The 14,985-nt window shown below is 42.4% G+C and overlaps 2 protein-coding genes across 2 annotated transcripts in view; both read left to right on the plus strand.

Annotated features, from left to right (window-relative positions):
* LOC125765940 (atrophin-1-like) overlaps window positions 1-3,009 on the plus strand; it is a 34,857-nt gene extending 31,848 nt beyond the window's left edge. The window contains exon 2 of the mRNA XM_049431477.1: window positions 24-3,009. Within this exon, the coding sequence (XP_049287434.1) occupies window positions 24-246 (223 nt within the window). The 3' untranslated portion in view covers window positions 247-3,009. The remainder of the gene's footprint in view (window positions 1-23) is intronic.
* LOC125765893 (protein purity of essence) overlaps window positions 1-14,985 on the plus strand; it is a 267,808-nt gene that overhangs the window by 160,445 nt on the left and 92,378 nt on the right. The gene's annotated exons all lie outside the window — the stretch shown is intronic.

Genomic DNA, 14,985 nt, shown 5'->3' on the forward strand with positions numbered 1-14,985 from the left:
ATCTTTTCGTTCGGTTTTCGCAGATACATCACCCCGACGACGCTACCGCAGGTGATTGCACCATCGAACAAATCCACCAGCACCGGCATATCGCAGAAGCTGCGCGACCTGGCGACCTCGGCCGGTTTGCTGACAGCCAAACCGCGGCCTCCACTGAAACCGGTCATCAAGACGCGTGGTTCCAACAGTACTGAGTTCCCGAAAAAAGTCACATTCAGTGCTTTTGCAACCGTGCAGGTTGTTTGAGGATACCATTACGGATACCAGCCGAGAGACAGAAACGGAGAGTTAGGAGACGAAAGCGACACCGTCTCAAAACTCGAAACATCCCGAACCACATCGGATACGAGATCCAGGAGGGGGGGTGAGGGCCATACTGTACGACGCATGTACGACAGAATTGCCAACGGGAGGAAGAAAAAACATGATCATCATCACCATCAACAGCAGAAGACTTCTCGCATCCAGGACTCAACCGAACAGAATATCAACTATTTCTACAAAACGAAGCAACAGGAAATAGTTCGTTATTCTACACAAACTGACTCACTCCAAGATAACCAAAAGATATAGCCAAACCTCCGTATAGATGAGTTTTGATTCGATGGACCCTGCACGGGACATGTAACGGAGTGCCGTAAGGACACTTCACAACACTAACTATCCTGTAATACAGGTTCGTTTCTAGACATCCGTATCCTCTTGTGCCACACCGCTACCACTACTAGGTAACTCCTCTAGCAATTACAAAACAACAAGAGAGAGAGAGAGAGAGAGAAGGAGAGAAAAAACAACTCTTTGAAAAGCAATCAACCTAAACAGCGCGGATACTCTAATCTCGGTACAAATTGATCAGCAGTCGATGCGTGTTGTCGCTCCTTGGGGAATACGAAAGCGTTACATCATACCAGGCTCTAGCAGGTACAGGGACGCACAACTGCACCACCAATCCTTACGATGGTGCCAGCAAAACTTTCTGCAACCTATCAGCAACAGGTTACCCGTGCACAATCGATCGTTCGATCGGCAATTTGTGGTTGGTGTTTTTTTTCCAACCAGAGCACCCTGCAGGCCATTTTAATTTCGTACCCAGTTTTAAGCAGCTTTCTGCTATTAGTCAACATGATGTACGATAGGTAGAATGTGTGTGTGTGTAGCAAGCAAAAAAACAAAAATCTCGGACAATGCATTGAAAAAACCAGAATCTGGCATGAAATCAGAAAGATTGAGAGCAGGAGTGCAGCAACGTGTAGTCGCATTTTTTTGCATCGTGATCTAATCTTTGACACCGTTTAAGATGTGGCATTTTCACCAGCCAATGTTGAACGTATTTTTTCCCCTCTTTTTCTCTATTTATTACCACAGTCACTACAAACTACAGCGAAAGTGCTCGATCATATAGACAAAGAAAAAGTTTTTTTTTAACTTTTTTTTGAAATTATTGTAACAACTTCGATGACACCGTTGAACTGATTTGGTAATAGTAGCATTGATTAATGGAAAGAAAGCGCACTAGTTACTTATAGCAAGGGCTATTCTGCACCCCAAAACCGAAGGCAGTGTAGCCTTCTAGCAAACAAAATCCGTAAGGCAAGGTGCGATAATGTAGGAAAAATTAGCAGGAAACGTTGTTTTCAAGATCGAGATAAGGTAAAGCAGAAAAAACGAGGGCTTGCCACCCAAAGACCTACGCGAAGCTAACAATTAGATCAATTAAAGATAACTGGAACGAACGATGTTTTGGAAGCTAAAGCAATAATGTGCGAGATCTTTGCCGCGTGGTACCGTACGGCGTCATGAGAAGCAACAAGAGGAAACCCGATCTGCATGGAATCGGTGCGGACCACCGGTCGATGATACATGGCGGTAGTTGTGAAATTAAAACCCCATACGAAAAGCCCTGGCTATCGATCACCCAATTATTCAGCACGTTCGTAGCATTGGGCAATTGTGTGATCTACTGCCCTTAATGTAGACAATAGTTGCTGCATTAGCTTTTTACTGCCTTTTTTATTATGGTTTTATAATGAAGTTTCCAATGGCAAAAGTTTCCACGCTCCTATGGGACTTCCTCGATCCAGTCCAATGTGGTTTGATTCTTATCTTATACATCAAATGTGACCAACTGTACAAAAGACATAAAATGTGCGAGAAATTTGTAACAGGATTGGAAAATTCAATCAACCACTTGTTCAGTTTCCACTCGACTAATTCTACATTTTATCTTAAAAATATGTCAAAGAGATGATGCAAAGGTAGATGCAGCTAGCTCGTTCTGCAAAAGGAGAGTCACAATGTCAAGGTCTTTTTATCAAATCAAATTAACATCCTGCTCTCAAGCATTCAATTGTGTGCCTAGATCATACGCTATCTAAACGATACATCCCTTTCAAACATTGTTACCCTATCAGAAACTGTTACACAACACAAAGCTTCAGCTTTAAATCGAATCATTTTACCTAGATGACGCAACATCAAGCTAAGCGTTTTCCCAGACCAGATTACAACCGATGACAGGCAGCAAAAAAAATAAGAACTTAAAAACACAATCACAATAACCTAAACACACAGCAACGATTACGCACTGCACAGTAAAACGAGCAAAAGGGTTTGAAAATAATGCATGATGAAACGCAAAAGGGGAAAATGGGAATCAAAATGGCGGTCAGACGATTAAAACCATATTATCTCTCACGGTTTTTTTTTTGTTTTGGTTTTATGTAAATACTAATCTACTCTTAGCAGAAAGATAACCGTTTTGATCGCCGTCGGTACATATTGCTACTAGCGTGAGGCACACGGCTCCAAGCTTTAGCCATCGCGGCCTCGATCGTTTAAGTAATTGTGTGATTGAGCAGATGACTAAAGGGCATCAACACTACACTTATCTGTAAAAAACAAACAAACGCTTCCACAGTGTACGCCAAAACGTCCAAACGCGTTCGGAATGAAAAATGAGCATATTTGAATAAAAAAGAAAATATATTTCAAATAGCTACAATGTACAAATGAGGAGTTTTGTGTTGTTCTTTTGTATACCATCAGCTGGAAAGAAATCCTCAAAAACACTTGTTTTCTTTTGTTTATTTTCTCAATTTCTTAGCTCCCTTACGCTGTCTATATATCACCCCCAAAACTGGCATGTATTCCAAATCGTTTCATATTTCGTCCATCAGATGTCATCACGAAAACGAATCGGTTTTTGTCGTGGTAACCAACCAACCTTAATGCCGGTTCGCATACTAGCGGTCTGCTATTAATATTCATAATACGCGTACCATTTTGTTTTTTTTTTTGCGTAATCTACATTAAGCTAAACTCCGCTTCGTGCTAAATTGTCGAAAAGTGAGGCTCGCAACAAGCGAAAAGGTGCATGGTGCAATGACATTTGAAGAAATGCCCTGCGTGCCGTCGAGTTGGTCGAGAGGGAAGCGGATTATACTTTCAATAGGTTGGTCACCACCATCATTGCACCATTAGTGAAGTTACCATAAAAAGCGTACTGGAGACGTTTTCGCATTACTAACGACTAGCCTAAGTTCGTTCGCAAAATGGTTAGCTTCCTCGGGATACGGCAGCAACGTCCAACTTCTCCTACTGCGCTGTCCTGTTCGATCGTGAAGCGAACGTCCAGTTCGATGGTTGTGTCTGTGAAGCAATAGGAGAAGCGTGCAGATATTCATGCGAGGCAGCAAAAAAAAAAAAAATACATAAGCATCGGAAAATAGTCGCCCAGTATGCACATGCCCCCGAGCGTATCATTACACTTGTTCCAGTGATCTTTTCACCAGTGATCCAGTTTTTTTGTTGTTGTCCGTCTGTCCGTTGCTGTTCACTTCACACTCCCTGCTTGCATAAACCTTCCTCGCTCGTGGGGTACAAGCAAAAAAAAAAAGAAAGACAAAAAAAGCGATTGCAAATGGTGTACAAATCGCGACGGAATCGCCGTTAGGGTTGAGAAGCCACCGATCCAGTCGCATAATCGTCGGCACACGTGAAAGAGTTGACCAATGCGGGAAACTTTAAATTTGAATGCTTTTAGATGATTTCGGTCGTTACAGGTTTCGATCGGTTGAGGGAAATGCCGGGTGGCATTTCATTTCTGGCGGATGAGTACCATGAACATTGACATTTTTCTGCAGTGGCAGTGGTCTAAGGGTGATCTACAAGAACTCATCATTGAGGTGAGTTTCAAAACCCGGTAAGTAGCCGGTATTTTCATATGTTCTTCAGAGTCATTTGATAACTTTTATTAAGAGTTCTTAAAACCGGTTGATGTTCCTCCAAAGTTTTAAAGACGCTCAGAATAACTAACTTTAGTGCATTCTGGAGAATGACTACTATAACACCAACAATGCTGCTAACGTAGCAAAACAATCGCAGACCAAAACAATATCCGTAAACACGCTTCCAACCACCGACCGAGTTCCCATGTCCCATTCATTCACTTTTCTACTGAGCACCCCCAACAAAACCTAAGACAACCCGGTAGTTTTAGAAAACGAGAGGGAGTGGAAGGAAAAAAAACAAGCACTTACCAAGCTTCAAACCGGAATCAGTTTCCCGGCAACACTATTCTGGCGGGTGCGTGCGTTTTCGTGCTTCGTGCCCCAGATGCGTACGTGCCTGGTGGTGGCGAGACCACTGCGAACACTCCAAACAACTTGTCACTCAAGATAACTTCACTTTCTTCTTGCCCAAACGAGGGAACAACGTGCGATTCGTGCCAAAAGAATCTGCTGTACCGCTATCAACAACAACAACCTAGACGACGAGGACAGCGACAACATGCATACAAGCGAAAAGGGAAAAGCCCGCGTACATGGCGGGCAACAAAACGGCCCGCAACCGATGCCACCATGTGTGGTAGCTAGGAGCTAGAAACGGTGGTAGTACAATCGTGGCTGGCTCACGACCTCGTCGAAGGCTCTTGGTACGGGCTACCGGCCCATAGCCAACTGCCTCGCAAAACCGGTCATTTTATTGATCTTCAATTTTCGCTTTCGTTCGATACGGCCACCAACATCGACTATCCGGACTACCGGACATATCCATCCGCGTAGTTTAGCGCACGGACCAGTTTGTGATGGATCGCCAAAAACTGCACAACCCACCGATGGTTGGTAGCCGATCGCGGTCATAAACTTTACCGATACCAGCCGCACAATGAACTGCGGTGCATCGTACTAGCTGTGATATCGTGGCCATCGTGGCCGGTGGCTCTATCGAGCGTTTTACGCTCACTTATGGTTTAGTAGTTGTAGTCTACCATAAACCAAGTGTTCCCAATGCACTAGCCACCAGTAGATGTCCATAGTGCATCTACAATAAAAAGTAAAAACACCACAAATGCTACTTACAGAAGTTTCAGCTGAAGGACAGGATGGAAAGAAGGAATAAGCATCATAAAACGAAGAGACTAAAACAACACTTTACAAGATGATAGCAAAAGCAAAAAATAAACTCCCTGCAGAAGAAGAAAACGGAAACGAGAAGAAGAACATCAACAACAACCTCCTGCCGATTGCCAATTTCGTACAGCTACTATCACTTCTACTTTTGGAATGTAGGTTAACCGAAGGCCCGCTGCTACACATCCAGGCACTGGATTCCGGCTCCGGTTCCAGGGTCATCGAACGGTTGATCGATTTCTGATGAATTTTTTCGAGCCACGGTTTTGAAGCCGAAACCGGCCCCCTCAACCACTAGACCAGATGGATCGATCGGCAAGGTTGGTGCCCCATCACTACTTCTAGCCGGGACCCCAATTGTCAACTGGCTCGAGGTTTTTTCAAGGTTCTCTACGGGGCTTTGGGTTCGTTTTCGCTGTACGGGTAGCTAATTAATCACGCTTCCCCCCTTTTGCTAGGTGGAGATGTGTCTGCTCCAGTAATCGTGGGGTGGCATGTATTATTGCCACCTTCCCTCGTATTATTTGTCGTCTTAAAAGTGGTTCAAATTCAAGCCTTTTTTTACAAGTTCATTTAATAATGTATGATGCATCCCATTGATTACCGTGTAGAGAGAAAAGAAGCTTTAGCGTTGTATTCTAAGATAAAGAACCCCCTCCAAATCCACATGACCACAAATCTCTAACCTCTCAAAGCGGACACACTGGCCGACAGTGATGCGCATGAATGGAACCAAAAATATAAATGAATGTCCAACATTCCGGAGTAACATCCAGAAAGGTACAATTTGTCATTCCGTTTTGCTTCCAAAGTCACACGATCTCGGGGGAACGATGACGATATATCCTGTTCTAGGAATCGTACATTGAATCGCGCAACCACAACACATAGAACTTTGTGTGAAGATTGATGGTTTCTTCCACTTCTAATGAGGTTTCATTAGAGGTGTTGCTCTTAAAAAAAAAATCCCCAAATTGTGGTTTCACACGCACGCCCAGGTATGATCGCTTTTAATATTGCGCTCGATGGGTCTCGATGGCAGACGATAAAAGGAGATTTTTTGACTAACTTTTTTTGTTGTATCATCGAATTCTAGAGTGTAACACTTCTATATACCTTGTGTATAAATTTTAAGTTTTTACAATTATATTCAAAACTATCTAAGTTTGAGATACTTTTTCTAATGAATAACTTCAAAAGCATTTCTGTTCTGCTCCCCTCCACCAGACATTTCCCAGTGGAAGATTTCTTTTTTCACATGTTTCCATCTGGTGTTATATAAAATCACACTTGCCACCGGCTGGCTAACCGTTTGCATAAATAAGTGACCTAACGAAGAAGGCAACCCCGGTGGTACTATTTCATTTGTGCGCATTTTCTCAACCAACTGTCAACTGTCTGCCAGTATGCACCACCACCGAAATGCATATCATTTCCAATTTTAAGTGTACAGACCTGTTTTCGTTTCGAATGTAAATTTCTTATTATTTTGATTTTTTTACAATTAGCAGATCGTAATGCCAAGGGGAACTTTTGCGACGCAAAAGTCGATCACGAAAGGCACTTGAATTACTTATTTCGTACATCACGAACGGACTCAACGTGTAGAGAGGTGACGACAGTAAAATGTGGAGCAAACAGCAAAGCAAATAATTCAACGATCGTGTGTCGCATTAGCGTACTAAATGGTTCCATTTGGTTGGCAATTTGGGGGTGGAATTTTCATTTCATTCAACGTGACTAAGGAACAAGGAAGAACTTATGAATTCAGCGTGAGGGAACTATAAAACGTGTTGAATGTCTTCCTGTTGTAAAAACATGTAGAATATTAAAGAAATAATTAAAAGCAACAAACAGCATCCAATATACGGAATAAATAATTGTTTTGATCTTCTAGTTAAACTTCCTTAATAGAGTTTATTAATTTCTGGGTGATGTAATGTAAAGGTATTATCTAGCATTAATTTGGGCTTATCCAATCTTTATTCATCAAAGATTATTTCCGTTTTGTTTATGAAATCCTCTTGCAGAAAGATGCGATTATGCAAGATCCCCTCTTCCTCGAAGTGAACTAATAAATTGTTTTACTCTTCACATACCCTAAATGATGTTCCATGGGACAAGAAAACTGAATAATCTTTATCGATACAGGCACACACTCATCTCTCCTTTGGGCTATACGTCACGTCAATGTTCAATAACACGGACTGTATGATGTGTTTCAAATTATTACCTCAGCATGCACCACTTGCCATCCATTTACCTGAACAGCATCGTACCAAACTTAATTTACGAATATCCAGGCCAATAAGTGGCGGTGGGCCGAGCTGTGCAGAGCACATTGCATAATCTTACGAGTACACTTTTCCGTCTATGGTGCGTGTTATCAGCATGTTTCCACCACACGAACATGAAAAGCATTACATTGACGTGAAGCTGTGGATTTGATGCGGCGCTTTTTTCCCTTCTTTATATTCATTTCCGTTTTCTTCATACACCTCGTAACAAAATAAATATTTGACCCTTGCAGCTTTTTATCAACCAACACGATTTTGACACATGCCACTCACTTCGGTTAAATATTGTTTTATTATTTTACGAGCAGAATGCCCACAAGAATGTACTCCCGAACAACTGGAGCTTTATTTGTTTGTTGAATCACACTTTCTGCTTATGCAACGACCGGCCGACAGCTTCCTTTTGCTTTAAACAAAACGGAAATAAGGTTCGTCGCTCAGAGGCAGAGTCCCAAGTCTTTCGTTTTCGACGCAGTCCAATTTCAAACAACACTTACCACCCCAAGATTAACCGGATGCCCGGTAAGCTCCGGTCAGCATTAGCACACGCTGTAAAACTGTTTGCTGCAACATTGTACGAAAAACGAAACGTTAATTAACAAATGCCGATGTGTGTATTTACAGCAAATATTTTCACATACCAGCGGTTAGCAATAACATAACCATACTAATTATGTTGCATCGTGTCATGTTTAAACGCAGCATTTTTTTAAAAGGTAAATCATTTAAATAGAAAATAACACTTTTACTTTTATCATTCCTTATCTCACCCTAGACGAATAGTGAGCGATCAAAAACAAAACAAAAAACAATTAATGAACACGTTTAACAAAATCACGATTACAATCACTAATTAAGAAGCAAAACAGTTTTGCTAGTTTTTTTGCCATGTTTGCGATCGCTTATCAAACGAATTACAAAACGCGTGACATTTTGGTTTTAATGTTAAATTTTCTTTCTTTTTTTTGTTTAAGCGTGCAGCAAAAACCCCGCCTCCATAATGTGGCACAATCAAACAAAAGCAAATGACAGCGACTAATCAAGCGGGAGAAAGTCATAGGTCAACCTAATCAAGCAGCCGGCTGGAGGTCCGAATCGAATTTGCCACTTTGACACGATTATGCATCTGATCGTTTGGCTAATTTGCAAACGCGCGAAGATCACTGATAAGACCAGGAACCGCTTTCGCTTCCACTATCGAAATGTGTTTTTTTTTTCATTTCACCACAAACCTCCCGTCGGCGAGCGTCATGACGTGAGCATGTCGCATAATTCACCTCGCTAGCTTTTGCCGCATGAATGCATAAGCGGGATAGAAAATGGTCACACATCTTCATACCGGCAAAAAAAAACCGGCAGAAAAAGGCGTACATCACAATCGCACGAGAAAGGCCTAGCGCGCGGTTTGTGTCTAATATTTATCATCTTCGATTTCTCCACGCCAACCAAACCGGTGCAATCCGTGTGCAAAACTTACCTTTCTCATCGTGCTCGGTAGATGCGTCTTGAACCGATCGCAGAACGGTCGGCGAGCGGACGGCTTAGTAGGGACCAGTTTAGGCTTCGTTCAGGAAGCGGCACAGACGATCCGCGCGTCACATTACGTGAATGCATAATCCATTCGCATTTTCTCCCTCCTTTGCCGTTAAGGTTCCGTTCATCTTCCAGCCTTCTTAAGATGCCCGGTGCAGTCTGCGTGGTTTGCAGGTATCCTTGGTTTGAATTCTGCCACACTGCTCAGGTTTAATCCAAACGGCACTCGGAAAAGCTTTGCTCATCTCGTTTAGTCTTCGCAAGTTTTTTTTTTGCTTCACTCACGTACGGCAAAGCATTCCTTCACAACTTCCGAAAGCATTCCAGCTTAGTAGCCGGCGTCTGATGTTACTTTGCCACGGTTTGTCCATGTATGTCTATGCTTGGCGACACGGCAGCAAGAGATAGCATGCAACCAACCGAGCAAGACAACGTGCTAGGTCCGGTCAGTGAATTAGAAAGTCATTGAACTGCCAACTGGTGTAGTCGCGATGCCCTGTTCAAAAGGCCCTTGCGCGACTAGCCGGAAGGAAAGATGAGGTAGATGCTGTCCGATAGGCCCGCCATACTCGAACCCGAAAAGCGAATGGAACCGTCCACAGTAGGACAGAGAGCTTCTGGCTGGACTTTAGCCGTACGACCCATCGGACGAAAGTCCCCACCCGAGGCCACTCTCATGGAGTAGCTGCTCGTAGAGAAAGGAGTCCTACTGCTATCGGTTGTAGAGAGTCGTACGTTTTTTTGCATTTCGTTAGGCACAAGTTAAAACAAAACGCCTTCCCCATTACGGCCGTCACCTGAATGCGGGGCGGACAGATACTTTTCTTCTAGACTTCCTGATGGTGAATACTTCCAGCCACACGCGAACACTGGCCTTGTGGTGACAGTTTGAAGAATGGAAACACATTACGTATTGCAAGCGCAAGTGCATCTATTCAGCAGCATAAAATGCCCACGGTTTCAAAAATATGTAAAATTAAAGTTGTTGAGCGAAAAACATTGCTCGATCGTTAAAGAAATGCCCACCCAAGCGAACAAAACAACAACTGGTGCAGGAAGAGTAGTACAACACATTAGGCAAAAAAACAGCAACAAAAACCCATTGTACGAAAACATTGTTTCTGGGCCTATTCAAACATGGACCATGTAGCGATGCAATCACTCGCCTGGAAAAATAACATATTTCAGGGAAATTGCCGATCAATGAAACAAATGAAGAAGAAAAATGGAAATCTATTAAGGAACACTTTCCACGGAACTTTATGAAATGGGGTTTTTTGAGTAATAATGGCTCAAAATGGTAGATAAGGATATATGGTTTCCGAAAGTGAGGTTCTCATTTCCTCATTTACATAGCAAATGAACATTTGCCAATCAAATCATCGATTGTAAATACCTCAAGCACTGTTTGGTTGTATGACATCATGCCCATGTTGGCTAAACCATTGCTGGCAGCCTTGAAACCAGTGTGGATTTAACATTATTTGGATGTTGTTTTACTACTTCTATCGTTACATTGACACCTATTTTCTGACGTAAACACAAATTAAACTATGTATTACCCAATCGGTAACACACTCGTCGTCGAAGTTGGTAATGTCACGATGTGTGCTTTGCAGGTTACACATCGACTCCACTCAACGGGAAGCCTAATTACGCGAGTAATCGGGATGGTGGTTACGCACGCCGGTCGTGATCGGAATCGGACGTGAGTGGAATTTTTGCGCAGATTAATGCAATTCTAATTTCGTACCATTTGACACCTTTACAGAATGGGTTTGGTTACATCGATCACATACATTTCGATTTTGTTTCTTTTCCTTTTTTTCTTTTCCCTTGGGGTGATATTATTTCCCGCTTTTGCTTCCATTTTATTCAATTGTTTGTTTATTTTTTAATTTATTCTCCACATTTTTCATGTTTAAAAATTTCTTTTCTTCCTTTATTGGTGTTATAGTATTATTTATAGAAATATGTTCAGCCTATGTGCTGCGTTTCATAATTATTTTATTTATGTGCTCATTCACCAAGCACTAGGAAGGAAATCCGACCAAGAGCGTCTGCGTGCGTACACATCGACCACATGTTCATGCTCTCCCAATTTGACCTGGAATGTGCAGTCCCATAAATGGGACCCCCCCGTCAAAGTCTACCAACGGGCTAGCGATGGACGATTATTTAACTGGTCGCGTTTCTAAAAGTGAAACAAATGCAGCACGCAACCAAAACCTTAACGACAAAATTGCACACGAGACGCACCGCGCATTAACCATCACCCCATTCGCCCCCAACCAAAAAGGGCGACCGTGTGGGTGATCGGTAAAATTACTTCCTAATTAAAATTTAATTACACACCGTCCACGTTGGTAGCAGTCCCCCCACTGGGAGGGGGTTGGTACCATTTCGACCACACAAACCGTTTAGCGACGTTAGTAAATTGTGACATATCGATCGTTAACGATCGATGCGCCACCTTTGGTATTTCCAACGCTCTGCCGCGCCAAGTGTTTTCAAGACGAAAAAGCATAATTTCTTGCGAAGGGTGGAATTTGTTGTGAAGTTTATCTTCTTTTCCAGACATTTTATTAAAGTTCTTTTACAAATTGTATAAGATTTAAACTATTTTCTTTTCTTACGTTTTTAAAGTTTAGAAAATCCGCTTTTTTAGTTTCCATTCAGCCGCTTCATTCTTTCAACCTATAACATTTAAAAAACTAAGGCTCGTTCGGTAATAGAATTACGACGAAAGTGTTCTCACGGCAACCGTTCCACCGAACGCTTTAGGGCATTATCCGCACGGATAAAGTTATTTGCCACCGGTGTAATGCGTCATTAAAGCAGAGGGTTTTTCCCCCGTTGGCGCTTTGCGTTTTCCCCCAATCCACCAACGTACTACTCAACGAGTGAATCGAAATTCCGCAGTTCGATCGCAATCGGATGCGTCTGCGGCAAAGAACAGACCGGGCTAATTCACTCACTTACACCTTCGACGGGGGTCATCTAACCTAAACGCTGATGGCGCATTTAGAGAGCGCGACTGTTGCTTTCGTTACCTTTCTGCCGTACCGGAACGGTAATGACTCCATTAACCGGCGTGATAGCGTTCGACCGGGAAGATTCACCTACCCTCAAATGGGTGGCTAATAATCTTTGAATTAGCGTCGCTTCACCATCATCACCAGGTGTCCACTGCCTTAAACCCATTAGGATATTCTGTCGCAGTATCGTAAACCAGAACGTTGGACAGCGACAACACACACGAAAAAAAATCAAACCTCCCACAAACAACCCCACACACACACACATACACGCCTGGGTACGTTGGCCTTGGGAGGACAGTTCATCTGTTGGGTTGGTGCGGTTTATGCTGCGCATTACGTAGCGCAAGACACTCATGTAAGCGATGTATCGTCCAGGCGAAAGCGAAAAAAAATTAATTACTCTCCCTTTGGATTAGCGCCATTCTTCAGCCTGGACGGTCACTGTCGGTGAAGTCGGTGGAATCGGGTTGATAGTGGTTGTCGCACACGTTCCACGGCTGCTGTGTGTATCTGCAGTTTGCCGATCGGCACCGCTACAGATCGAAATAGATTCCATTGAATCTATGCGCCATCCTGACCCGATCGGTAATCTAGAATGAATGGTGGATTCTTCTGCCTTCCACTTCTTTGCGATGCTTTGCTGAAGATGAAGCCAAAGATTGAGTAAGCTATCCTGTTTTTATAGCGCAGTTGCCATTAAAAGTTGGATGATTACTAATGGAAAAACTTTCAATTACTTCTGGATGAGAGATGGGATCTGTAGTGTCGTATGACATTTTTTTTCTCTTTCTTTCTGTTGCTTCATTTCCTACCATTTACACACCTAATTGCTTTGACATTTTATCTTTGCTGTGACTTATCTATTGTGCAGATGATCGTCTGAATTTTAGTGTTTGAAATTATAGTTCTTTTCGTTTTGTTTGATTGATTTTGAGTTGAATTCTTCTCAATAATTTGTCTATCAAAAGGCCTCGGAAAGAATTAGGTATCACTGTTTTAACTGCAGGTAGTCCCTGAGCGGAAATCTCAAAGAAATCCCTAGAAATCTGCTTATCTCGAATCTCGATTCTATTTCGTTTCCAATTCAATGATAGAGAATCAACTTCCTTTTCTGCTCATAATGTATTCCGATTTTTAGGCGATTTCTTTAAGACAAACATTAACTAATAATAGAAGCAAAAAAGATGTTTCAAATCCAATGTTTGTGCTCTTAAATAATTTTTCCACAAATAGTATGTTTTCCACACATTAAAATCAAGCAGGGAATTCTAGCGTTCTAAACTGATTCGATCACATCTGGAATGCTCCACGTACAGCAAAGAAGCACGTGTCACAGTTGATTAAGCGTACAATTTTCACATTCATCGTAAGGTAAAACCGTGAACCTCGCCCTGTTCGGCACACACGTGACGCGTTTGCGTCGAATCACTCGAACCGGAGATCATCGTACCGAGTAAGCGATATCGAGAATAGCCGGCTGGCAGTTATGCCACACCACGCCACACGTATGGAAACGTGGGGAGCGTGGAACAAGGAATTTATGCAATGGAATAAATGCTTCGGCCAGGATGCCTTAATAAAGCTGTCAGCTTTCGTTCGATGTCAAAACACTCGCACGAAGAGTGCGTTCACCTTGGTCTCGGGCGAGGGAAAGAACTGAACGCCAGGACTGCATGTGGGCACCCGGAGATGGTTTTGGGGTATGCTGCCCATCATTCTGAAGTTTGCCCAAGTGGAAGCGATTGCTGAAATAAAGCTTAAGCTGTAACCGTGCAAATAGACCTGGAGCGATATTTCTCAGTGAGAGATCTCTCGTTGCGATGCGATGAAAAGCGATGAAAAGTTCATATATAAAAAACAGCATCTAAACGTCGTTGCCATAGAAACACATAGAATTATATCATCACAGTAGCCAAAGAAATGTCTCGCCCAGCGATTTTCCTTTGTTTGCTAAATTGAGCTACTTTGCGAAATATCTCACTGAGAAATATCGCTCCAGGTCTATTTGCACGGTAAGGTGATATCATTTAATTAACGACGGGCAATGTAAAATGCCAAGAACAACACTACGGCAACGAAAACGCCTCTACGCAAACGCATCCGAAGAATGTGCGGTGCGACTGATTACTATAATTTGCATACACACATTTTTCAGTTCCCGTTGCTGTCTTTCAACTATTTTACTACCACGGTTACGTTTCGTCTCTGCACCAGAGCTGTGAACACTTTGGCATCTTCCCCACAACGAGAAGATGCATTTGGAACGAAATTTGACGCACAAATAAATGTGCGACGGCGAAACATTGTTTTCAGAACATTGAATATTCCGCCTCTTATGTGGTTCACGGTTGTTTTTTTTTTGCAAAATGTGTGAAAATGTCTGACAATCGCCAAGAGGTAGAAAGTATGAAGCATCCCAATTAGCACTTTAAAAACACTTTGGACGTTTTAATAATACATCAGCACAATATACACGAAGTTGTGCAAGTTTGTTGCCTTAGTTCGGGATGGACAGCGGATGGAAATTGTAAACATAAATACGCATTGTAAGAAAAAGGGGAGAATAGAAAGATAAAACAATGTGGACTGTTTTATAGGAGAAAATATAAATAAAATAAATCTTAATGAGAACTTCTCTTTCCACGACATTCGAAACCATCGAATGGTAAAGATTTCTGGATAGTCAAATGCATAAATTTGCTT

This window comes from Anopheles funestus, chromosome 2RL, assembly GCF_943734845.2.
Source record: "Anopheles funestus chromosome 2RL, idAnoFuneDA-416_04, whole genome shotgun sequence".
In the NCBI taxonomy this organism is placed as follows: domain Eukaryota; kingdom Metazoa; phylum Arthropoda; class Insecta; order Diptera; family Culicidae; genus Anopheles; species Anopheles funestus.